Source organism: Centroberyx affinis, unplaced genomic scaffold (assembly GCF_046629955.1).
Source record: "Centroberyx affinis isolate AG114_WGS23_722 - 3 ecotype Tasmania unplaced genomic scaffold, CSIRO-AGI_Caff_v1 ptg005684l_1, whole genome shotgun sequence".
NCBI classification, from domain to species: Eukaryota; Metazoa; Chordata; class Actinopteri; order Beryciformes; family Berycidae; genus Centroberyx; species Centroberyx affinis.
In genome coordinates this window covers 10,001-35,606 of record NW_027282867.1, presented here as the reverse complement: position 1 = coordinate 35,606, position 25,606 = coordinate 10,001, and the positions used below count along the sequence as shown (strand labels likewise).

General features: G+C 41.7%; 1 protein-coding gene across 1 annotated transcript in view; it reads right to left on the bottom strand.

The window, feature by feature from the left end:
• Positions 1–702: 702 nt before the first annotated feature.
• Positions 703–25,606, bottom strand: part of wwc1 (WW and C2 domain containing 1) — a 32,022-nt gene continuing 7,118 nt past the window's right edge. Inside the window, exons 5-16 of the mRNA XM_071547140.1 lie at positions 21,290–21,969; positions 18,116–18,233; positions 16,987–17,151; positions 14,902–15,094; positions 12,407–12,547; positions 10,272–10,330; positions 8,001–8,226; positions 6,986–7,153; positions 6,626–6,718; positions 4,556–4,786; positions 3,432–3,550; positions 703–1,651 (exon numbers count right to left, since the gene is read on the bottom strand). Of these exons, the coding sequence (XP_071403241.1) occupies positions 1,585–1,651; positions 3,432–3,550; positions 4,556–4,786; positions 6,626–6,718; positions 6,986–7,153; positions 8,001–8,226; positions 10,272–10,330; positions 12,407–12,547; positions 14,902–15,094; positions 16,987–17,151; positions 18,116–18,233; positions 21,290–21,969 (2,260 nt within the window). The 3' untranslated portion in view covers positions 703–1,584. The remainder of the gene's footprint in view (positions 1,652–3,431; positions 3,551–4,555; positions 4,787–6,625; positions 6,719–6,985; positions 7,154–8,000; positions 8,227–10,271; positions 10,331–12,406; positions 12,548–14,901; positions 15,095–16,986; positions 17,152–18,115; positions 18,234–21,289; positions 21,970–25,606) is intronic.

Here is a 25,606-nt window from a genome sequence, read left to right as displayed (position 1 = left end):
TTACATCGTATGGTGGTTTTATCGAATCCCGAACCCCGTATTGTGCCATCGAATCATATCGTGAGATAAGCAGATCGTCCCATCCCTAGTTTATTTGATTCCAGTTTACTTTGTCTGAGAGCCAAAATGAGTTAATCTCACCTTGGTCTCACTGATAAAACCCATGTGCTCCTGCCAGGCGGGAGCCACTGGATCCCAACCCACAGCTAAAAAAAAAAAAAAAAAACAGCCGTTCAATCTGTACAGGTGTCTTTTTTCTCTCTCGATCAAGACTTCTGGAGATACGTACGAAGGTGCTGTACAGTCGTGACCGAGAACACTGAATGAGCTGATGGGTGTTGCTGGTTACATGACAGCAGTGTGTGTGTGTGTCCTATATTAAGAGAAGACAGTGCCAAAACAGAAGGCATGCTTATGTACAACCAATCCGTCCTGTCGATATTGTACACATCAGCAGTTTGAGGTGGGATGAAGGGGAAAGAGCGTCTCCCCCCCCGGCTTGTTTTTAATAAATGCGTTTATAATACAGGTGCTGTTTGTCTTTGAATTCCCGCCTGTATGCAGCTCAGATTCTGAACAGCACAAAGATCGGAAATGAATCCCCCCCCTTGTTGAAGTTGAAGGAGACAGGAGTTGGTAAATCAGCAGTTTACCTTCCCCCCCCCCCCCCCCTTGGTTCAATTTCAACAAATTGTCCAACCGGTTACAAACACAAACTGTAGTGACTTACAGACAGTTAAGCAAGTACCTCTCAGATCTAAATTCACATGTATGGAAGTTGCAGAGAGCGTTCCACTCCTGGGTCTGTGGACAGATCGTTATATTGCTTCACCACACCACAGGTTCAAAAATATGCTGGTGTGTGTGTGTGTACTGTATATGTATGCTTGTGTGTACGTGTATAGTTGGTTTCCCAAATGCTACATGTAAATTTTGGAAAAGAAAAATCATTACTTGAAGATCATCATGAAATATCTCTAAAATATAGATATTTATTTTGTCAAACAAGAACGTAATTAGTTTAGTACCATGATTTGTTTGAATTTTGTGCTATCAATCAATTTTTAAGAGCAGGTGTCACTTTTATCGTCCAAACAGTGTTTTTTAGTACAAAAACCTTTGTATGCACCTGTGTGTGTGTGTGTGTGTGTGTGTGTGTGTGTGTGTGTGTGCGCACGCACACGTGTGCAGTTGTATGTGTGTGTGCGTGCACATGTGCGAGTTTGTGCTGGAATGATTTATGGTAAAACATCTAAGACGCAGCCTATCAACATCCTCCTATTAGTAACAGTAAAACAATGCCATAAAAAAAAAAAAAGTGGAAGAGCGAGAGAAAAAAAAAGTTCTAGTAGTGCTATTACTAATTTAAAAAGAAACACTAAGCACATTAGCAACGCTGAGATCTTAAAAAAACAACAAAAAAACAAAAAAAAAAAAAAACAATGATTTTGACTGTTTTTTCCTACTTAACATGTTTTGTTATTTGTTAATTCTTCATAACACCGCCAAATGTTTGCTTCATTTCCGTGGAAACAGCAGGTTAAGACTCGGGGGGAGGGGGGGGGAATACTTTGAAATGCTCCTCTACACGTCGTCGGCCGGCAGGTCGGGGATGCTGGTCTTCGCTCGCGTGAAGAACGCCATCTTCTCTCTGAAAACACACAGGAAGCCGTCAGACCAATGAGATGCTGCCATCCTCAACTTATGTGCAAAACCCACGGCAAAAAAGATGGGTTTCACCTTCTTTACTGAGTGGGCCGATTTCAGTTCTTATACAAAATCATTTTCATTTTTATAAAAGGAAAACGTGGTGCGCTCGAGGACTGTTCTCTCTCATTTTAAAAACTCAAGAACATCGCTGGTGCTCTTTCTTGAAGGAAAAATATTTGGTGTATCACATGAGGAAAAACAACTTCAGGCAGGAACAAGTCACCGTAGTTACAATAAAAAGCCTTTATTATGACATGGCTCATACACTTTAAAAGGCTTTTTATTTTAACTAAGGCGACTTGCTCCTGCCTGAAGTTGTTTTTCTTCACGTCATTTTAATTTTAGTTTGAAACAGGGTTCCCACCATGGCCCTGATGTTAAATCCCATGACTTTCCCCATAGCTAAGTCATAGCGCTTCTATGAAATATTTTTACTTTCTGGTTTGTTCATGTTGTTTTCAGATCAGTAGTCAGATCAAGTCAGGTTTCCACTGCAGTTGGACTGCTGTGGAGAAAAACAGCTGAAAACTTTAAGAAATAAAATGAATACTGTGTTTTTTTTATATGAATAACACACTCTGTTCTTTTGTTCTTTGTTCTCAGAGTAGAGTGTCTTTTTTTCTCTACATACCATGGTGAGGTAATCAGTGCATGTATGCGTGCAGGTGTGCTATATATGGTTATGAAATGATTTTGAGTGTTCTTATAGGTGAATAATAGTTCATGCTAGGGCTGGGCGATATGGTTGAAATCAATATCATGATAATCATAAGGATTTTTCTCGATATCAATATATATCACGATAGGGTTCACGTATGCAAAATCACGTTAAATAATCAAATTAATGTTCATCTCATTGAACCGAATGGTGATGTTAGGTGTGGTGTCAAACAAAACAGAGATTTTCAAATAATATTCCTACCATACCTCATTTTATCAGAGTTTTTAAGTAAAATTTGCTTGTCATCCTCAATTCAGACAGCAGAAATGTGTGTCACGATATTAAAATATCTTCATATCATCACGATATGATTCCACTGAAAGACGATAAACGATAATATTGAACTATCGCCCAGCCCTAGTTCATGCTATTCAAACGTGTGTCCCATATTGGGTGAGGTTTTTGGCTTTGAGCCGAGAAATCTGAACTGTGGGTTTGGCTTTATGCCGAGATTTATGTTTTTGTTTACTCTAGTGTATAAAAGCGAGTGTATTGAGCTTCACTTCTTTGTTACCCGTTTGGATCACTGAACTGAACCATGCATGCATGAATAAAGGACTTCACAGAAGACTCTTGAACTTTTTGCTCATTACCCATAAGGGTGAAACAGTATTTTCCCCTACAAAACCAACATCTAATGCAACAAATGTGTGAAACAAGGTGTAAAATACATTCCTGTATATTCCTGTACAGTAACGCAATTGTAATAATTTTCCCAGATCATTTATCAAATTCCCTCCACTGACTTTCCCCCGTCTGGAATAAAATATTCAGTGTTTCTTCCGCTGGCTCCTCTTTTTGTTCAGTAAATTTTAAGTAGGTCTTACTTTGTCTTGAGTAAAACTGAACAGAGTTAGCAGTACTTGCATTCACATCACATCTACAGGTATTTAGCTGATGCTCTCATCCAGTGAGACTTAAAATAACGAGTCAACTTGAGTCTAATCTTTCAGCTGCCTCTCCACCTCTGAGCAGAACCTGAACCAGCTGTTCCACCCACCTGAAGGTCTGGACCTCGGGGACCTCCTTGCGGCTCTGGCCCCGGATCTTGTGGACGTCCTTGGCTGCCGCCCTCATCATCTTCTCCACCCGCTGCTCCTGGAGCTGCTCCTCTCGAGTCTGAGGAGGAGCACAGAGACCCGAGCTTCAGCAGAGAAGCTTCCACACCCTTCTAAACTTCAGTCTCAAACACACATGGTTCATCTTTGTGGACTGATCATTTTATCACCTTACACCTGATCCATTCTGTGTTTAGATCATGTCAGCTTGTTAGACACTAGATTACATATTGACTTTGCTAAGGTAACTTTTTGTTAAAGTTAAAATCCACCCTCAGATTCTTGTACAGTGCTAGATATCATCAATCTGTGATGTTCAATATATTCCATCAGTTATTTTGTGATGAAGTTTTGTATTTTGCTTTTTTTGGTAAACCCGCTTTCCCTCAACCTGCCTCGTCTCCTAGAGCAAAATACGTTTTTCAGTCCAGAAAAAGAAGAGAAGAGTGGAGAGAGAACACGGTGGGCTGCGCCTGATTGTCAGAGGTGAAACCGGTATCTCTGTGGGACTAAAAACAAAAGCCCTTACTCTTCAATTCTGAGGGACTGACACCAAAACCTGACGTTTACCGCTCATGTTTCAGTTCGCTGAAAAATGTTCTGCTATCAAACTCCATTGTAGCTGCTGGAAATATCTGGAGGTGATGGCACATTGTCTAGGTTTGGCCAGATAGCCACAGGAAAAAGAAAACGGACGCAGACATTACACCACATCACCGATAGCTATGTCTTCTAACAGTATTAAAGTGTTTAAGGGTGGAGTTTTCCCTCAAGGTTAACTGAGCTGACTCTTCTCAAGCTAGAGAGTAGAGACTAGGGCTAAAGACAAGACAGTTTACTGAGTCACGGAAACAAATCCACCCTGTCAGACTATTCACTTTCAGCCATAACACTACTGTACAGATTCACAGCCACAATTTCCATCTTTCCATCTCTTCCTGGCCCCAGTTCTTATATACTGTATGTAGCCACTATTAGTGAACGGGCAATTCTTCAGTGAGTTTTGCAAAACCTTGACATAAATTCGTTCTGGGATACGCGTCATCTCGTCACGCTCCCCGCTCACCTGTTTCTCGGCCTGCTTGAGGAGGAGGCGGAAGCGTTCGTCCTCCTGCACCCAGGCAGGCAGCTCCCTCTGGCCCTGCTGCCTCGCCTTCTCCAGCTGCTCCTTGAGCTCCCGCAGCACCCGCAGCTCCTGGGCCAGCCGGGCCTGCCGCGTCCGGGACACCTGCAGGTCCAGCTCCAGGTCCAGAGACGTCCGCAGCAGACCGTCCAGCCCTTTGACTGGCACCGGGGGCTGGGGGAAGAGGAAAGACAGGGTTAGTGCTATATATACACACACACACACACACACACACACACACACACACACATACAGACCAGGGAGGTTCACAGCAGACCCTCTGGTGCAGGAAGAGGAGTAGAGTCATGGTTAGTGTGAGTAAACTCCTCAAAAACACAAAGAAAGCCAAAAAAAAAAAACAAGCAGGGGAGCAAGACCTTATTTTTTTGTGCAAATGCATGTGTGTATGTGTGTGCATGCATGAGAGTGTGCATGTGCATATACATCCACACAAACACACATGCACGTACACTCCTTATCTGTCTTGCCAGCTGAATACGAATCTGGCAAAACACTTTGTCTTTTACATTCACTCTTTCCCAATAAATCCACTCTAAATTTTCATTTTTGTGCCCAAGCAATATATTCTCCAAATCTTTTCTCCCACCTCATGGTCCCACCATTTTTTACTAGCACTAAAAATCTCAAATATACTCTATACTATATTAATACAGATTGAAAAATATAAACACAACATATCAGACCTGGGACAAGCGGCATTTGCAAATAACTGTTTGCATTTGTTTTAACCTGCATGGAGTACCAGATGGGTGGGGTTTACTGCAGATGATGCTGCCAAACCATACATACAGGGAGTCCTAGAAAATGTAGAACATTGCAATAAAGGTATCAGAAAGTCAACTGGGGATAGTTTTCTATGAATCACAACTTACCTGGAACTATTTGAACTGTCCTGATTCAGTAAAAACAGCCCATCTGGTACTCCAAATGGATTTAAATACTACAAATTATTTGCAAATACTATGTCACCCACATCTGATGTATGTGTAAATGTGTGTGTGTGTGTGTGTGTGTGTTACCTGATTAAAAGAGTATCTAAACCCCAAACTGTGACATAACCTGGCACCACAGATCAGCCAATAGCAGATCAGTAGCACACTTTTTACCATTAGGTGTCAGGCTTTACACAGATTTGGGTTTTAGTCACTCTACTTTAAGTTTGTGTTCATGTGATTCTCCCACTCTTGTCACTACTCTACAGATCCCCAGGAGGGACACTAAGGTGGAGCTGGCTGCCTGTCACTAAATTAATAGAGGCTGGCAAATGTCAGAACGCATTAAACATTCAGACGGCCATTAAATATTAAGAGTTACTTTTACTGAGAGTCATCACACGGCTTAAGCTTCAAAAAAATGCAAATGGCCACTCTTTCTCTCTCTCTCTGTGTCAAGAGAATGGAGAGAATACCTAATGTGGTCGGTAAATTCTGAGGTTTGATTTCACTATTAAACTGTCAGAAACTAAAGAGGCAAGAGGTAATTGAACGGAGATTGGTCAGAGACAGAAAATGAGTCTTTTGAGAGAGAGAGAGAGAGAGAAAGAGAGAGAGAGACAGACAGACAGACAGTCAGATGAGAGAGAGAGAGGAGTCAAATCAAAGAGGCTATAACAAAACCAAAATGCTGGAGTCAGATATCCTGGATCTTGTACAGCTGGGTTTTAGTGTTCAGCTTCCTCTTCATCAGCCAAAACCACAAAACAGTTTTCCCTTGTTCCAGACTGGGATATCCCCCATTTGAAAAAAAGTGACACCTACTCTATTTTGAAACTCTTTGCCTACCAAATTGTTACTATTATCAGGGTTTTTCCTGGTCTAAAATGGGCTTTTGCCGTTGCCTGGCAGGATGACGCCATATGCTGATTTGCATATTTATGTCATCAGTCGCACCGATTTCAGGTTGTCTGAAGTTTCACCAAAGTAAATCTTAAAGACTTTTCAAGACCTCGTTTTTAAAAAGACAGACAGCAGAGACAGTGTGGAGTGTTTCTACCTTCTTCATGCGCATGCTGCGTCTCTCGGAGGCGTTTCTGACAAACGGCGACTTCTTGGAGAGCGTGGAGCTGTCGCTGTCACTGCGGTTGATCTGAAAACAGACAAAAGTAATGTCAAGGCTCCGCTCGCCGTCTGTCACATCAACAGTGAATGGAGCCCCCACTGTATATCTGTGACTGCTTTTTCTCCTGGGAGGAAAAATGACGATGATGTCAAAGGTCTGTTCATCTATGTCTGATGTGTTATTTTGTGGTTGTGGGAGTTAAGAAAAAGAATTTCTCCTGGAAGCTTTCATTCAAAATGAGGTTTCACAAAAAGTGTGTATGTGTGTGTGTGTGTGTGTGTGTGTCCCACTTACCCTGCAGATGTACTGGCTCTGGGGTCCCGGGGAGAAGGTCTTGGAGCGGATGATGGTGTTTCCCCTGATGAAGGGGTTCTGCTGCGGGACGTCCGGACGGCGCTCCTTGGGCCGAACCACGGAGCAGTGGTGAGGCAACAAACCGTCCATACTGGTCTCCTTGTTCACCTGGACACAGGACACACAGTGATTAGGAGAAGATGAGGAAGAAGAAGAAGAAGAGAAAAAGGAATAAGGAAAGAAAGAGATGACAAAAAGAGCAAGGAGAAGAAGGTGGAGAACAACAAGAGGGAGAGGAATAAGAGGGAGCAGAGGAAGTAGGAAGAGGAGAAACAGAAGAAAACAGAAGGAGAAAAGGAGGAGGAGGAGGGGAAGGAGACTGTTGAACGTCTCTTGGTGCAAAATGGCGGCTCTAGAAAGAAGCCCTCGCTCTTTGATTCTGAGGGACTGACACCAAAACCTGACGTTTACCGCTGATGCTTTACATCCTGAAACATTTTCTCATATCAAACTCCACTGGAGCTGCTGGAAATATCTGGACGGAAGTTTCATCAACTTAAATTTAAGACTTTTAAGGCCTTTTTTTTTACAGTTAGAGTGAAATATAAGACCAATTTCACATTTGAAAAAAACTTGACAATGACAACAACTGTAGACCAATCAGAATATAGTCTGCATGACCAAAATAATTTCTCAACGGAAAATAAAAATGGTGCAACAAGAAACCACAACATTTTAAGACCTCTAAAGCTGAATATAAGACTTCAAATGCTATATTTACAGTATAGATAATATAATTTAAGACATTTTGAGACTTTTTCAGGATCACACCCTGCTCACATCATCTACGATTGGCCAGTTATCCACAAGAATAAGAAAAATACACCAAACAACAAAATTAACCCAGTGCAAGTCACTATTAGCTGTTTTTAGCAGTATTTTTGGGCGGATTTTTCCTTAAAGTGTGATAGAGGCGGTAAGCACCAATGGGACTAACACTGAAGAGCTGAGTTACCCTTTCTGTAATGGCGCCTGTTGGAGCGGGTTTGGTCACCTCCTCCTTCTCCTTCTCCTTCTCCGCCTCCGCCTCCGCCTCTTCCTCCTCCTCCTCCTCCTCCTCCTCCGCTTCCCATTGGCTGCTGTCGGGATAAAACTCCTCCTCTTCCTCCAGAGGCCGCTCCCCCTCCACGCCGTTTCCTTCCTCGTCGTCAAACATGTCCGCCTCCAGCGGGTCTCCGTGCCTGGCAGAGGGGGAGACGGGGCGGGACAGACAGGAGGACAATAGAGAAGCAGTTAGAGGATGAAAGAGAGAGAGATGGGATACCCCTCTCCTCTACCCTCCTCCTCTACTACTACTGAGTGTGTGTGTGTGTGTGAGTGTGTGTGTGTGTGTGTGTGTGTGTGTGTCTGTGTGTGTGTGTGTGCATACCACTAAAAGACTACATTACCTTCTCTGCCAGGCTCTTATTTCTCTACCCATCACTTCTCTATTATGTGTGAGCAGTCTAGGGTCAAAGGAATATTTGTTACATCTATTGTCGAGGCACTGCAGCTCTGACCTTTGACCTCTTTACTATTAGTCGTTTGGGATGCTGGTGATTTATGATGTGAAGTTTGTTCTGCTGTTGCACACTGTAAGTCTAAAATCTAAACAGGGGAATGTCAAACGGAGTGCAAAAAAATACACAGAATGAAAGAAAGGGACATGTGCAGGAGATTAGGGCTGCAACTAACGATTATTATCATTATCGATTAATCTATCGAATATTTTCCAGATTAAACGATAAATCATTTAGTCTATAAAATTTCAAAAATAATGACAAATGCCAATCACAAGTTAGCAGAGCCAATAGTGATTTTTCAAATTGTTTACTTGGTCTGACCAGCAGCCAAAAAAACCCCAAGTATTCATTTTATAATTATATGAAACGGAGAAAAGCAAGCAAATCTATAACTAAAATCGATTATCAAAAGTATAATTGATTAATTTTCTGTCGATCAACTAATCAACGAACGTGCCAAAGTCAAGTCGAGTATTTCACAGTAAAGTAAGAAAAGGAGAGCGAGTGGAAGAAGAAAGGAGCAGGTGGAACGGGTGACGGAGGTCTAGGCGGTCTGAATTCTTCACTCGTTTGTGAAAGAGGAGCTGGAGGACAGATGTCTTCCTGTGTGTGTGTTGTGTGTGTGTGTGTGTGTGTGTTTGTTGGGGTGGGTCACTATAACCTGGGGACACCTGCTAATTCCCGTGGGACAGAGGAGGGAGAGGAGGAGGGAGGAGGAGGAGAGGGGGAGGCGGCAGTTACTCAACAGAGGGGGAGGAGTATCCGAAATTCAAGCAGCATCATTTTCTGTCTGAACCTGCTGGGTAGCATTCTGTGTGTGTGTGTGTGTGTGTGTGTGTGTGTGTGCGTGTATATGTATGTGTGTGTACAGTCTACAGGGAAGAATAGAAAGGGGGAGAGCCTATGCAATCACTCCGCTGGTACCAGAAGTAAACTCCGGCTGCTGTAGTTTTGTTCAGTGCTCTGGTGCGGATCGTTTCTGGTTTATCCACTAGGTGTAAACATATGAAGTAAAATTAAAAAACTATGATATTCAAGAAATTAAGTGTACAAGAGTGTGTATCTATTTAGTGTTGCCGGACAGAAAACTGCATTTCCTATGGAGCAAAGCGGCAGTGTGTAGACCAATCAAATAAGTTGGCACTACGTTGCGAAAGCTTCATCAAACAAGCTAGCTGTTTCCAACATTAAAAAGTTAGTTAAAGTAATGAAGTGAAGTAAAGTGAAGCCATGGCTGCTGGCGAATTTAACTAAGTTTAAAACGTAGCTAGACTGTACGCTGACTGCACCAGAGAGAGAAACGCGCTGAGATAACAAACTAACATGCCACTAAATTTGTAATTTGTTAGAAACAATTTCTAAAATACAATATCATAAAATAGAGCTTAAATTTTAACTGAAAAATAACTTACATAACACAACAACATTGTGATTCAACCTAAAATCTGGAAATTCATGGTGAGACAATTAGCTAATTAGACTATTAGCTGTGATGAGCGTGGAAAGAAAAGTCTACAGCGGGTCTGAATGGGGAATTTCTTTTAGAGTTCAAAGTCTCTACAGTTGAACAGGGAAGGAGGAGAAGAGGAGAAACCGGGTGGTGACAAAAGATGAGAGAAGAGAAAGGGGAAGAAAAAATTAGAGGGGAGATAGAGGGAAAGAGGAAGAGGAATGGGAAGAGGTAGAGATGGAGAAGAGAAGAGGAGAAAGGAGAGGAGACTCACCACTCGTCCTCAGCAGCTCCTTCTAGACTCGCTCTGACTCTCTCACCGCTGGAAACAGTCTGGAACACAGAAAACACAACATCAAGACGAGTGAATGTGAAACATGGAAAATATATCAGTGTTTCCCATATAATGTTAAAGGAGGGGTATCATTTGCTTTTTCAGCAATTTTATATAATTACCTGGTGTCTATAAAATACATCTGTTAAGTTTTTTTCAGTAAAAATCGTTTAGTTATAGCTTTAGCTATTCACTTCCCAGTGTTTGTTTCCCGCCTACAAGAAAATAGGTTGTTTTACATAAGCAGCTTCTTATGCTAATGAGCTACTGCTCTGATTGGCCGGCCATTCTGGAAGTCCCGCCCTCCTCTTAGCGCTGATTGGTCAATTTCAGACAGCGAAATCTGACTGGCTTGTACAAGGGGGCGTGTTTTATAGCTGGTGACTGTGGGGAAACGGCATAGTAATATGATTCAGTTTTTTTACTATGATTACTTCACACCTCCAAGAACCAAAATCAACATAAATACTAAGAATTGCCACATCCTAGGATACCCCCCCCCCATTTAATAACGTTCATTTCGGTTGCTGTGATGCACTAAGCTGCTGCTCAAACCCGGAGTTTCTTGTCAATGTAATTTTCAAGGAGAAACCGGACGAGACATTTCTGCGTTGTGCATCATTTCTTAGTGAACAGGCGAGTTGATTCTGAATTTCTCCGATTTAATTCCTTTGCAGCCAAAGCATTTATCAGAGGAGAATAACAACACTGTTTGGGCTGCTGCCCACACCGGCCAAAACAAAACAACAGATTTATCAGCCTCAACCAGAATAGCAGGTGGCAACTGCTGCAACTCAATTAATCATCAAGTCAAGCTGGGTGATTTCTGCTCACTGACCTACAGGTGGGCTTTGGTAGTTCTGCTCTAATAGCCTCTAAATCCAATCTGTCCCACTGTTCACACCCGCCTAGCTCGTTGCTCGTTGCGTTACAGAAAATAATGAGAACGATCGGGGACTGGTGTGAACAGATGAATAAGATTAACTGTGTCTAACGTAAAAACAAGGCTCAGTGTTTGCTTGGAGGAATGCGTGGAATGTGCTTTTGTGCATGTACTACTCGTTATCTCCATCCTATTCCCTCAACCCACATTGTTTGTGTGGGAAACTCCCGCACACACACAGATCAGTTGTCCATACACTTACTGACTGTTCAAGACATGTGAAATCAGTGTGGGAATATTCTATGCAGGCAGTAATGTTTTTGCACACTGCCCTGTCTGTTCAACCCAAAACAATCATTCTATTTTACTGAAATAATTTCAACATTTACAAAATACTCATCCGCACAATCCAGCGGGGGGAAAAGCTTTCATTCAATTACTTTTTAACAACGCAGGTCCCAGTAAAAATCTGCACAAGCAGACAATAGATGGAGAACAAAAGAACACATTTTTTATGTTACTCTAGGCTAATAAATGGGATAAAACAGCCTCTACAATAAAGAGCAGCAGCAAGAGCACAGGTCTGCTAAGCTGTTGCCGAGCCTTTTATCTGTAAACTTTTTTCATTTTGGTAACACTTTACAATAAGGGTACATTAATTAAGGGTTAGTTAATGCATTAGTTAACTAATGTGTCTGGTAATCATTTACTAATAGTGTTTATGTTAACTAAGGTATTAATTTATACATTATTTAATACCTTAGTTAATATGAACACCATTAGTAAATTATACATTAGTTAACTGTTAATTAAGGGTTGGTTAATGCATTAACTAACCCTTAATTAACAGTTAGCTAACCCTTATTAAGCATTAGCTAACCCTTAACTTAGTGTACCCTTATTGTAAAGTGTTACCTTTATTTCTAATTAATATTATTGTATATTTTATGTATGTGTGTATGTATGTATGTATGTATGTATATATGGATTGATGTGTGTATGTGGATGTGTGTGTACTGTATATGTGCATGTATATGTGTGTATATATACATGTATATATGCATATTTTAAATGTTTTTTTATTGTCTACACTACCAGTCTTTTGATTGGGAATAACTCTGTCTGACAGATTACACTTGAAAATGCTAAAGTATGGTTTCAGATCTGAACAAACTGTCTCTCCCCTCCGTACCCTGTCAGGCTTGGCAGCTGCCTCGCCGTCTTTGTCCTTGTTGTTGATCTCGGGCATGTAGGCGTGGCTCAGCAGGTTGTACCACTTGGTGCATCTCTCCTCCGAACAGTTCACATCAGCCAGGCTGATCTGGGCTCCCGCCTGGGGAGAAGGAGAGGGAGGAGGAAGGGAGGGGAGGAGAGGAGAAGGGCAGAGAGAGGAGGCCGGGAAGAAAGAGGAGAAAGGGAGGGAGGGCGGGAGGGAGGAGACAAGAAGGTCAAATTGTAATTGTTGTAGAAAGTTTTAGAGCTCAGCAGCTCAGGCTTCATCCACACTGCAGCTGGAAGTGACTCAATCCTGACTTTGTTCCCCTCACATGAGGCAGAATTGGGTTTTCTTTGAGTTTTTGTATTTGAACGCTCAAATCGGAACTTGTCAGCGTTGCCATGACAACAAGTAAATCTCACGTCATTCACCTGAGACAACCAACATAATTTTGGAGCCTACGGTCATCGTTAGCAGATAGGAGAACAAAACAAAGTAGCCAACTTGATTGTTATTTGGGGAAACGCCTCCATTTTGTCAAAACTCCAAGGCATATACTGTAACCACATCTGTTCAGGACATCACCATGAGTTCATATTAGTATGAGATGTAGCTTACATCCTAGATTAGATAAGAACTGTCATCCAAACAAAAAATCAGACATGAGCAGCAATTCAGAATTCAGCACAAAGGCCTGCAGTGTGAATGTAAACAAAAGTCACAAATAGTTTTTTGCAGTCATGTTTTTGTTCCTTATATATGATATTGGTCATATTTTGGCCTTCAACTAATCAACAAACTTCAATTAATCCCTATTATATTATATCCCAATCAATGGCTATATTAGTCCATGCCCTGTTGCCTCCAAATATGAACCACACATCATCGCCCTCACAGACTTTATTTTCTTGCTGACTGCTTACACGGCAACTGCTAACATTCTTGGTACTGCGCATAAAAATCGATTTACGACACGCTCACAGAACAAGAACAAATAAAAAGACAATTGAAATGGACTAATAAACGCAAAACAAACACACACACAGACAAATCCAAACACCTCTTCAGATCTCGGCCTGGAGTCTATTTACCACCTGCTGAAAGATCAAACGACAAAGCAACAGTCGTACGCGAGCTCGACTGGAGCGAACCCAAGAGCCTCTGAAGCCCCGATTAATATCCTGCTGCTGTGACAATAAGGCTGAACAATCAGAGGCTCACGGCACATTATAAACACTTACACTTACTCTGCCTGAGACGACTGGAAACACCAGACGACTGATTACACTACTGCCCCGATGATGAACACGCACTCTGGGAAATCAATTTTACATTTAGCAAATAAGCACCAGATTGGCACCGGATGAGGAGTTTCCTTCCAAAATGAAATATCTACCAGTTTAAAATCGTGACACCTACTTTTTCAAAACCGCTGATAGTTAAAACAAATGATGACTAACAGTGGTCCTTAGATAAATTAGAATTCTTAAGACAGACTGGATCGTCTATATTTTCGATTTTTCTAATTGTGAAAAATGAAAAATAAAATATACAAAAAAGAAATACTGAACGATGAGCTGAGCATTCTGGTCGATGTGGGGTGCGGCTCTATCTTGACTGGTTGCAAGAATATGAGGCGTTTATTTCCAAAATATCAGTTTTAGGGGGAAAAAAAACAGTTCATCATTCACTATCTCTAAAATAAACAAGTGTGTACAAGTTTCCTACATTCCTTTTACATGTACCATCATTTTAATTTTGTACCATCCATGATTCTGATGACCCCTGATGTCATATGAAGAGAGGTTAAGAAAATTACAACTACCAACTCTAGTATACAGGAGACATAGAGGAGACATGATTGAGGTCTATAAGCTTGTTCACAGAATATATGACATCACAGCCGAGCCTGTCATCCACTTTTGGAATAATAGGTATGAGTTCAGAGGGAACTCTTTAAAATTATTTCCACTAAGGTGTTTCTCTGAAAAGCTGCTGTAAGAGCATGGAACGAGCTTCCAGAGGATGTAGTGCAGGCTCCTTCAGTTAATTCTTTTAAAAATAGACTGGATAAATTCTGCTCAACAAAGGATATTTTTATAATTATAAAGCTGATATGTGATTATTTGTGATTATCTGTGAATTATTGTGACTTTAAAAAAAAACTATATTGTGGTATTTTTTTGTTGTATGGTTGTTTGTTTTGAGTTGTAGAGTCTGGTGTGGAGGATTTATATCCTGTACCAGAAAAATTTCACTAGATTTCAATAAATTTTCAATAAATGATTTTGTAAGACTCGGTGTAATTTTTTTTGTCAAATGTTTATCTCAATTTGGAACAAAACTCTTCATTTGTTGGTGTACAGGCACAAGGAAATCTTGTTGGAAGGGCGTGCAGAAAAACAAACAAACCAAAAACAAACCAAGACAAACACCACACGAAGCAGGAAGAAGACAAGAGCGGCACTAACCAGACAGTCCTCCCGGCCCGACCTGCCGGTGTTGCAGACGTCGAGCCTCAGGGTCTTCTGCCGCAGTGCATTGTGGGATATCTGCAGGCCAAACACCTCGTTGACCTCCACGGTGTCGTGAGGCAGGGAGCCGCGGGTTCGGAACAGGCAGCGGGTCGCCTCCGAGCAAGGCAGCACCACCAGCCGCAGGTACCTGCAGAGGCCGAGAAAGACACAGTTTACCCAGAGCATGAGGCTCCACTGTCAGCTTCAGACACACGTGACGCCCTATTGTCAGCTTCAAACACGCATGACGCTTTATTACGTGGATGTTGGAAGCGGTGTTGAAATGTTTTAGCATAAATCAACTGATCAAAACAACCGCACAAAACACACACACACACACACACACGCATGCACTAAATACACATTTGCAGTGAAATGGGTTTCCTTCCAACCAGTGATGTAGTAGAGGGTAAAGCCAGTTAACCTCAGTCTATCAGACTTTCTATTCCCAAAACGTTTCCCCAGCATAAACACAAATCTTTATGACATAAATTCATACAGTGGTGGAAAGTAACTAAGTACATTTACTAAAGTATTGTACTTAAGTACAATTTTGAGATACTTGTACTTTACTTGAGTATTTCCATTTTATGCTACTTATACTGTACTATACTTATACACTACATTTTAGAGGGAAATATTGTACTTTTTACTCCATTACATTTATTTCACAGCTATAGTTACTAGTTACTTTTCAGATCAATATTTTATATTTAAAACATTTGATCATCTTTATAAAATAACTATAAAATAGCATTGTTATAGATTAGACTACCCAAAAGTATAGCTAAATTGTTAAGATTAGCTTCACGTTGACAACTTTAAAATGCTGCTTACATGTACATGTATGTCAATAAATCAGTATTAATATTCCAATAATTTATGAAAAATATAACTCTCTAAATGGGGACAATTTGCATAATGAGTACGTTTACTTTGATACTCTAAGTACATTTTGCTGCCAATACTTATGTACTTTTACTTACAGTCAGTAAGACTTTGAATGCAGGACTTTTACTTGTAATGGAGTATCTTTACATTGTTGTATTGCTACTTTTACTTAAGTAAAAGATCTCAGTACTTCTTCCACCACTGAATTCATACTATACATCGTAGTAAGTAGTGTCAAATTGAAGTACAGTTTAAAATGGAAAAGAAACAAATGAACGCTTATCTGAAAATATAATTGATTTTTGTTTCTACTGGTTGTTGTGATGCCTTATGATGATGAGGTCTCACTGCTTCCAACTCACACACACACACACACACACACACACACACACACACACACACACACACACACACAGTGAACTAGGTTACAAATGGACTGAGAAGCAAAAAGTACACAAATGCACAACATTGACACAGACACAGTGGCGTACAGAGAGATACACATCTGCCTAAACAAACAGGGGGATGACAAACATGACAGCTGGAGGATAAAGTCAACACAATAAACTGTGTGTTCCCCTCTCTCTCTCTCTCTCACACACACACACACACACACACACACACGCACACCTAAACAGCGAGGATGGACAGTCTCTCTGTATAAACTTGATTTTCTTGCCTTGTTTTGTGATCAAATGTAAAGCAGAGTGACATTCATCTGTGGAGCTCTTAAGATAAATGAGTTCAAATTTTAAAAACATTTAACCTAGTTTAACAAAGTACTTTTTAACCCTTATGTAAATATGTAAAGTATTTCAGATGGTTTATGCCTTCTGCAATTTGTGCATAACAATAAACGAACAAATAAACTTTTTGCATTTAATATGCACTTATGTATATTTTTGGGTAGTATTCTCCTCTGTGTTTACGTTTTGATGTCTAGTTTCTGTTGCCCAATTCATCTGCGTCTCAATCATCTTGATTTTTTCCTGTTTTTTATTTTGGGGTGAGATATAGATTATATAAGCGCCTTTTTTTGTTCTTTTTTTAAACTTACACCTAAAACGTATTCACCGATCAAATGAAATCTCAAACACAGACACAAGAAGTACACTGGCAGGAAGTACTGTATATGAATCAGCGGCGTACATTTTCTGCTCAGCCGGCAGACAGAGGGCGCTGCAGTTGGACAGCTGCATGACGTAGACGGTGAAGCGCTGGTCTCGGGGCTCGTAGCGGAGGCCGAGCTGGACCTGGGAGCAGCAGGGCCTCTCCTCATACGGGCCCAGGAGGAGCTCCGCGGGGTGGCCCGGCCTGGAGGGGGGAGACACACACACACACACACACACACACACACTCCTGAGTGGAAATAATCATGTGCGCTGAGACCGACTCCGAGTCCTGATATGTTTATTTCCCTAATGCTGCATTTACGTCACATGGGAAAGACGGTAGATTAGAGTTTCCTACTTGAAACCATACACACTACTGTTCATCTCATCTTTCAGGTGGTAGATACTACCTGGAAACTCTGGGTTTGGCGATGGACCCCGATATCTCCAGCTTACTGAATTCTGACTCAACCAACAAGGAAATATCTGCAGTCAAGTGTAGGGAAAACATTTTCATCTCCAATAAAACGACCAGAAGTAGCGATTTTTTCTGTCAAGTCATTTTCTGTTCCCAACTGTTTTTTAATGCATTGCTTACCGTCAACAAATACTGTTTTTAGCCATCAACCCGGAAGTCATTGGCTTCAATTGTAAGCTAAAAACCTTTAAATACAGCTCACAAAGACATAGTTTCTGACTGTTTCTAACTGTTACCACGAATCATTGCTGATTTTGTTATTTTTATAGGATTTGTTGACGGTAAGCAATGCATTAAAAAACATCGGCCTTATCCTTTAAGATGACCATGGGAGAACACAACTACTTGCTGGATTTTTCTTCTCTGGTTGAGATCACAATGTTTGGTTTGCTGTAAAACAAACAATGAAACGTATCCCTCACCAAGGATGTATATTAAGTTTGAAATAGCTCCTAACAAGCAACTAAACTTCAATCATGGCGTTTGACGGCTTCAAATGAGTTCAAACTTGTGAACATTTCCAAGTGATTGCTTTCAATCTTCAAGTCATTCCGACGGTTATTCCCACATGACATGAATGCAGCATCGGACCAGGAGTTTAAATGAACCTGGAATGAACCCCCCCCCCATCCTCCCATCCCGCTACACACACACAAAAAAAAAAAAACATAGACGAAACCCTTCTTACCTGCGCTCCGACGGCTCGTACACGCCGCTGTCGCCGGCCACCGATTCGTCAGACACCGCCGAGGTCACGCCCATCTTCTTTGGCCCCGCCCCCGATCCTCGCAGCTGGGGGGCCGAGTCTGAAGATGAGAACAGTAGGAGGGGAAAAAAAGCACAAGCTGGAAAGTGAGTGTGTGCCAAAAATCTCAGCAGCTGGCGAAGTAATTGTTTGAGTCACTGGCATTGATCGACGATCCTATTAACTTCTCACAGATGCATTATGGTCATTTTGTGTGATGGGTAGGGAAGGAACAGTAACCGGTATTACTATATATATTGTGGTAAAAAACAATAACGGTTATTATGACACTGGCCGTAATTTTTATTACTGTGGCCACCGTGATAACCACTGACTTAAATAATAAACTCAAAAAGTCAATATTTTACATAAATATGTTACATATGTTCTACAGTCTTACATTAAAACATTTAAAAAAAAAGAAAGAGAAATGTCTTGTGATTGATATGATAAATTAGTTTTTAAGTCACTGAAGCATATTACAGTGCTGTTTTTGTAAGTTTTCATCTTATTAATAATTATCAGGATAATATCATATATATCGAGATAATTCTGGCCAAGATAATCGTACTATGAAATTTTCATATCAGCACAGGCCTAGTGATGAGGCAGTAAAAATGTTACTTATTGCACAGTACGCATATCTTGGCTTTTGTAAAACACTTCCAGCAGCTCTACAAAGGCAGACTGTGGGAGTCTCTCCTCCTAGTCTTCCCAATGAGGACCGATTCTCCTATTTCTGGACTTGAAGGCCTGTCTGCCTTTCTAGTGCCTGATATAGAGTTCAGCCCTGGAAGGAGGGATAGAGAGTGAGCAGGAGTGTTGGAGAAACCAGACACCACGTCAACCTTTCACCCCCCGTCCACAATGGGAACCTGAGTCAGGTTCCCCCGGCTGGAGTGGGCTCAGTTCACTTCAATTCAATTCACCAGCAATTTATTTAAACTCACCTCCATTCGATTCACTTTGAAACCTTCATTTAAGGTGACTAAGACCAAGCCAATTTACAGGACAGTTAGGAGAAAATAACAAAACAATAGGGATGGGACGATATCCTTATTTCATGATATGATTAGATACGCAATATGGGGTTCACGATTCGATACAACCACGATGCGATGTAATAAATTAAAGTTCAATGACATCAAAGTCTGACTGTGCAGAATTTATTGTTGTTGTTTATTTCTGAGCCACAAATCTTTCTAGCGATAGCGAATGTAAACAACAATATAAAAATGCCATTACAGAGAGCAAATAATATAATTTGGATGGAGAGCTTGTGAAATTGTGATGGTCAGGTGTCTCATTTGTGATTACTACAGCAGAATAAAATGTAACTAATATCATGATTAATTTTTCTGACCCACAATACATATTGTCACATTTTTGTATTGCGATATGTTGAATTTCAATATATCGTCCCATCCCTACAAAACAAATAAAGCATCCCAGCATAACATCATGACACATGGGTTCAAACAACAGACCGAGGCAACACAGCGGCTGTAATCCAACACTCTTCTTCTACTCTCTTCAGCCCCGTCTCCTCTCCTTCACCACCTCCCTCTCACTGCTCCCACTAGCAATCAGGTTTCAGGTGCAATATTAAATTCCTCAGGAGGACACACACACACACACACTCACACACACACACACACACACACTCACACAGAGCAAGGAGGAGGATTCCTGACCCTGCTTTCCAATAAAGTCGGAGTGTGTTTGCATGTCGTCTAGTGTAACGGAGAGAGAGAGAGAGAGGGAGAGAGAGAGGTGTTACATCACCAGCCTCTCTGCCAACTCCTCATATACTCTGCTCTCCCTCTCTCTCTCTCCATTTCACTCTTTCACATTCCCTCTCACTCTCTCTCTCCCTCCGTCTCTCTTAGGGCTCAAGACAATTAATTGTTGTCACAAAGTAAAAATCCCCCCATCGGATACTCCTAGATTGTTATAGATCACCAATCTGTGATGTTCAGTGCATTCCAGGAGATACTGTGTGATGAAGTGTTGTAATTTACTTTTTTGGTGAAGCCACTTTCCCTCAACCTGCTTTCTCTACTCCTACTTCAGTTAGTCATGATTATAGCCTCCATTCTGCTTCCATATGCTTATCAGTGTGAGTCAAGTTTTTTGTCTGAATATTGCTTTGATTTGAAGTCTGTGTGGTGTGGCGTGTGTGTGTGTGTGTGTGTGTGTGTGTGTGTGTCGGAGGGGGGGCTTGTAACATGTTTGGGCCTAGCGAACATCGATATTTGATTGTTAACTTGAGCGCAAAACGATTTTTTTGACAATGTGCATCCCTACTTTCGTCACCCGCCAGAGAACAGGTGTGAACTTGTTGTATTCAGCTGTGTGTTATACATGTAGGTAGAGAGAGTGATAGCGATAGCATAGTAAGAACAAGAGAGCGAGAGTTTTTCCAGGCTAGAAAACGTGAATGAGTTGCTTAGAAAGTTGCATTTGGTTCACAGGGAGCTTCAACTTTAGTGAATGCTGTATCATTGACTTTTGGTTCAAGTGATTTTAAATTGCTAAGTTTTTTTGCTGAATATTGCGATATGCAGTATGTGGGCATTTTCTACGTACTGTAATGTCCTTCTCACCACTTGAAAAATATATACTTAAAAAATAAATAAATCCAAAAATAACATGCTAATATATAGGCTTTGTACAGTTTCTTTTATGATTCATTGACCAGGGATTTTTTTTTGGCTGGAAGTGATTTCCCCTCTGACCAAAATACTGCAGCCTCTTTTGTCTCTGCAGCAGTGCAATTTCAATTTTTTATATTCATATTGTGCAGCCTTAGGTTTCAGTACAGCACTGAATCTGCCACAAAGCCCCTGATGCTCATGCTGAATGCTGCTACTGTTGTGTTTATGTTGCTGTCGCAGCTTTAATGCAGTGATAATTTACTCATTGTCTGTACTGTAATTTTTCATGCTAATTCCAAGGCTGTGTGCAAGTCACACTTCCTAACTACCATGCGCACACTGGTTTCATGAGGGGAAACATTTTCTAATCACATTCAGATAAGAATTTCCTATCCTACAATGAATTAGCATTTCCACTGCAAAGGTTACATATTAGTCTGCTGTGGATGTTCCTTCGTACCTTTGACCTCATCGCCCGGCGTGGCGTTGTGGTTCTGCTTGCCGTCCGCCTCTCCGGCTCTCCGCTGCTCCTGGGAGTCCAGGCCGAGCTCCAGCTCAGCTAGCCTGCTGTGGAGCTCCAGATCCAGGGCCAGCCCCCCCGGCCCCGTCTGGCCCGCAAAGGCCTCCCCAGACAGGAAAGTAGCGTCTGTGACCAGCGGCGAGCACGGCGGCGACAGAGAGGAGAGCGACGACCGCGGCGACAAGGAGTTCATGGAGCGCGGCGTCTCCGACAGTCTGAGCGCCTGGATCCTGGACGATCCCGCCTCCGCTCCTCCGCCTCCTACTCCTCCGCCCCCGCCGGCAGAGCACCCCGCGCCTCCTCCCGCCCCTCCCGCCCGGCACGCTTTGGCCTCAGCCATCCCCACGTCCGTCCCTCCGGACGCCGTCACCACTTCGTGCTCGTGTATGGTTGTGATAGAACTGGAGGGGCGGTAGCCTCCCGGCCCGCCCTCCTGCAGCAGGCTGTCCAGCTTGTTCTGGAAGTCCGGGTCGGCGAGCTCCGGCTGCTCCAGGTAGATGTCGGTGAAGCTGAGGGACGAGGTGGAGCCCAGGCTGGAGGTGGTGGCCAGCGAGCCGCGGCTGGAGGTCAGAGAGCCGCGACTGCTGCCCGACGAACAGGACAGGGTGCTGGCCGACAGGCTGGAGAGGAGAAGAAGAATGAGTTTCATTCCAAAATGAGATATCTGCTAGACAGAAGTCACACTTGGTGCTCTTTTGGATTTAGAAAATGTAGTAAAGTCCTTCGGTTTGCAGGCACTCATTGGAAACAGGAACCAAACCTGTAGAAAACTGAGATACTAGCTCTAAGACTGAAACCCTCCAGTGAGAATAAAGTAAACTCTTGAGCTGTATGCACAAAGTCCAGGCTCTCTAAATCTAGTAAGGAGGGAAGAGACTAAAAGCTTGAAATTGAAAAAGCCTTTATTATCATGGCTTGGAGCCAACGTGTTTCGAGGCAAACTGCCCTGAAGCTAAAGAGTTTACTTTCTCCTCACTGGAGGTTTTAAAAAATAAATAAATACACCTACTTGTACAAAATTATTGTTGGCATGAAAGCATGTTATGAGTTACTATTGCAGCTATGAGTCATAAAGACTGTTGCATACAAAATAGCTGTTTTTGAGGAGACAATCATTTGTGTTTCTGAAATATTGACTGATGAATATGATAAAAAGAAAATCCAAAAGGGATTAACAGCAATTTGGAATGAAACCCTTTATACATCGCCTAGGCACTGTAGCTTTAACCCCTGCACCTATTATTATTGGCTTGTACACAGTAAAAAAGAGAGGAAAAACTAAAATAATAAGTGCTTTGAGGAAACGCTTAGGGATTCACCAAATTGCAACCACAGGGAACCCAGGAAGGCTCCTTGAAAAAAACCTCTTTATGAAGGATGAGCCTTCTTCAAAGAAGCCTTCAGATATATTTTCTAATAACAAAACCCAAAGGTATATATTGGCTCCCTTTAGATCTTGGAAGAATGAGCCCCTAGTTTTATAAGAGCCATGTAGATGATCCAACAATTTGAGTTTATTCTACTGTTGCACTCATTACAAGTCACTTTGTTAGCTTAATGTAATGTAATGAAAGGACAGGAGAGAAGGGGATTGGGAGAATGAAAGGAATAGGAGATTATATGACAGTTCATCAATTTTATAGCTGTCGTTAACAGAATATTTTATTACATCGTTATGAAGTTTTGAGTTCACTGAAAGAGAAGGACAAAGAGAGAAGAGAGAGCGGAGGAGGTTTGGGAGAAGAGAGCGAGGGTTCGGGAGAAGACAGGGAAAGAGAGATTAAGACAGAAAAAGAAGAAAAACAAAGAGAAGAAAATCAATATAGATGAGCGAGGAGAGAACTGCAGGCAGACTCTCTCATGCCTTCAACACACGTTTAGGCGCCGAGAACCATGTTTCCTACCCTGCTCTCCTCTCCCCTTTTCCTTTCCTATCCTCTACTCTTATTTTGCCTCTCCTTTCTCTCTCTCTTTCCCTATCCTTTCCCTCTTCTATCCCTCTCCAGTGATCTACCTTTCTTCCCCCCTCCCTATCTGCTCCTCTCCCTTTCCCAGGATTCCTACACAAGTCTGGAAATGTATGACTAAAGAATTTCTTGAAAAGTTTAGAAATTGCACAAAAGCTTAAAAAAAAAAAACATAGTTGTACCCTACCGATGTACATACTGTACAGTGCTGTGCAAAAGTCTTAGGCACATGTAAAAGAATCCATAAAGCGAAGATTGCTTTCAAAAATACTTGAATGAAAAGTTTCTAAATATCAAAAAATGCACTATAAAGAGCAATCTGCTTACACACTAATGCAGAAAACAAATAAATAAACATCTAAGACTAAATGTATATAAAAAAGACTTTTGAACAGTACTGTACAACTACATGTTTTCCATGGTTTTAGACCTCTGTCACATATATTATAAGATATTTTTTGCTATGAAGAATAATCTTCATGTATAGAGTGAAATGGCACAGTTAAGGGCAAGATGACTCGGCATAAATCACACTGAACACCTGTCAAAATCTTCAAATAAAGTCAAGGTTTAATCAATTATGGCCTGGGAAAACAAAATAGAAACTTCCCCTCCTCTCCTCTGTAACTTTCCTTCTCCCCTATGCCTCCTCCTCCCCTTTCTTCCTCTCATTTCCCTTTCTCCTCTCCCTCCTCTCCTCCTTCTTCATCACCTCGGCCCTCCTGTCGCTGCCTCCTCAGACTCTCCCGGCAAACGCTCTAATTAAAGCCGAGCGGCTCGTTAGCGCTGACACAGGGGAGTCCCTATCCGCCGGCAACACCGTTTGATGTACATCAGCCAGGAACGCGGGATGAATTAGCCGTGATAGGAGAACAAAAACACAGAGAGAAACTAGCAGAGGGTGGGGGGGGGGGGGGAGATAAGATGGAACAGCATTGTTCATGTCGCTTGAAACTGCTCAGATTATCGCTGTTGAACGTCTTGGAAAAAACGTAAGAAAAAAAGGGGACGTTTCAAATCAAAGGGTCTCATAATAACCATTCTGAAATACGTGTGTGCCTTGCAGAGGGCTTGCGTCATCTTGTAAAATCATTCCCGAGGATGTTATGAAAGGCGTTCTGGTTTTCGGGAGGCTGGAAACATTACATTCGAGGAGGAAAGCGTGATTGAAATCGGAGAGAGCGGCTAACTAGCTGGAGATAAGAGAGGGGAAGACTGCAAGAGGGGAAGAGACTTTCATCTTCAGCAAAGTTTTTCTATCCAAAAAGGTTAAATACTTAATCAGCTAAATTTCTCGGCCTCCCTTCCACTTCAAAGCCCCCCCCCCCGCTCTCTCGAACTGCCTGCTTTGAAACTCGTATCTAAAATCTCAGTGAATCATTCTGTGATCAGGGGGGGGGCCTTGTAAGAAATTAGTAGAACCAAAGAAATGCATAATGGATGCACGCAATAATATAAAATATAAATTAAATGAACATGACTGAACTTAAACGAACATTAAACACATATAACTTTGGCCTTCTGCAGGCTTAAAAAAAAGAAGTGTAGTCTAATCTCTCTTTCTCTGGATGTATTATTATTATTCTTCTCTGGACAGTATATCCACCTATCAGGACAATAACCACTGAAACACACAGCCAGAAGATCCAGCAAATCACAAAGGGATTTATAGGGATTTGTTTAACTAAAAAACACAGAATCCATATTAAAATGGCTGTAAAATTCAAGTAAATGACAAAGAATCTCTGGTCTATCCCCTGGAGTCTTGACAGTGGTTGCCGCACACCAACCTCTTTCCCCGGGCTTAAAAAGAGTATTCCCACAGTTATCACCCTATTTATCTAAAATACACACACTTTTTCAATTATCTCTACATCACTGAGACTAAAAGCTCCAGGAACTCTCCTTAAAAAATCTGAAAAAATCCCTCTAAAGTAGCTGCAAAGATCAGAGAAATGACGTTTGGTCTGTATTGTGTAACTGTCTTCAAACGAGTCAGATCCAGGTCAAATTCCTTGTGCACCTGTCGCACTCGGTGAATAAAAGCAATTCTCATTCTGAATGTGATTTTTTTTTTTATATATCTGTGATACAAATTCTTCACTTGTGCTATAGTGCGTCTGTGTGGAGCGATGTAATCCGAGCTGACATGGTATTTTGCAGGGAAGATGCCATGACATCATTGTTAAAACTGGCTCTTCTCGGGGTGCCGTGGTGGCTCAGTGGGCGAAGGTCACTCAATACAATGCAGTTGCGATGTTGATGGTTCAAATCCTGATTCACAACCTCT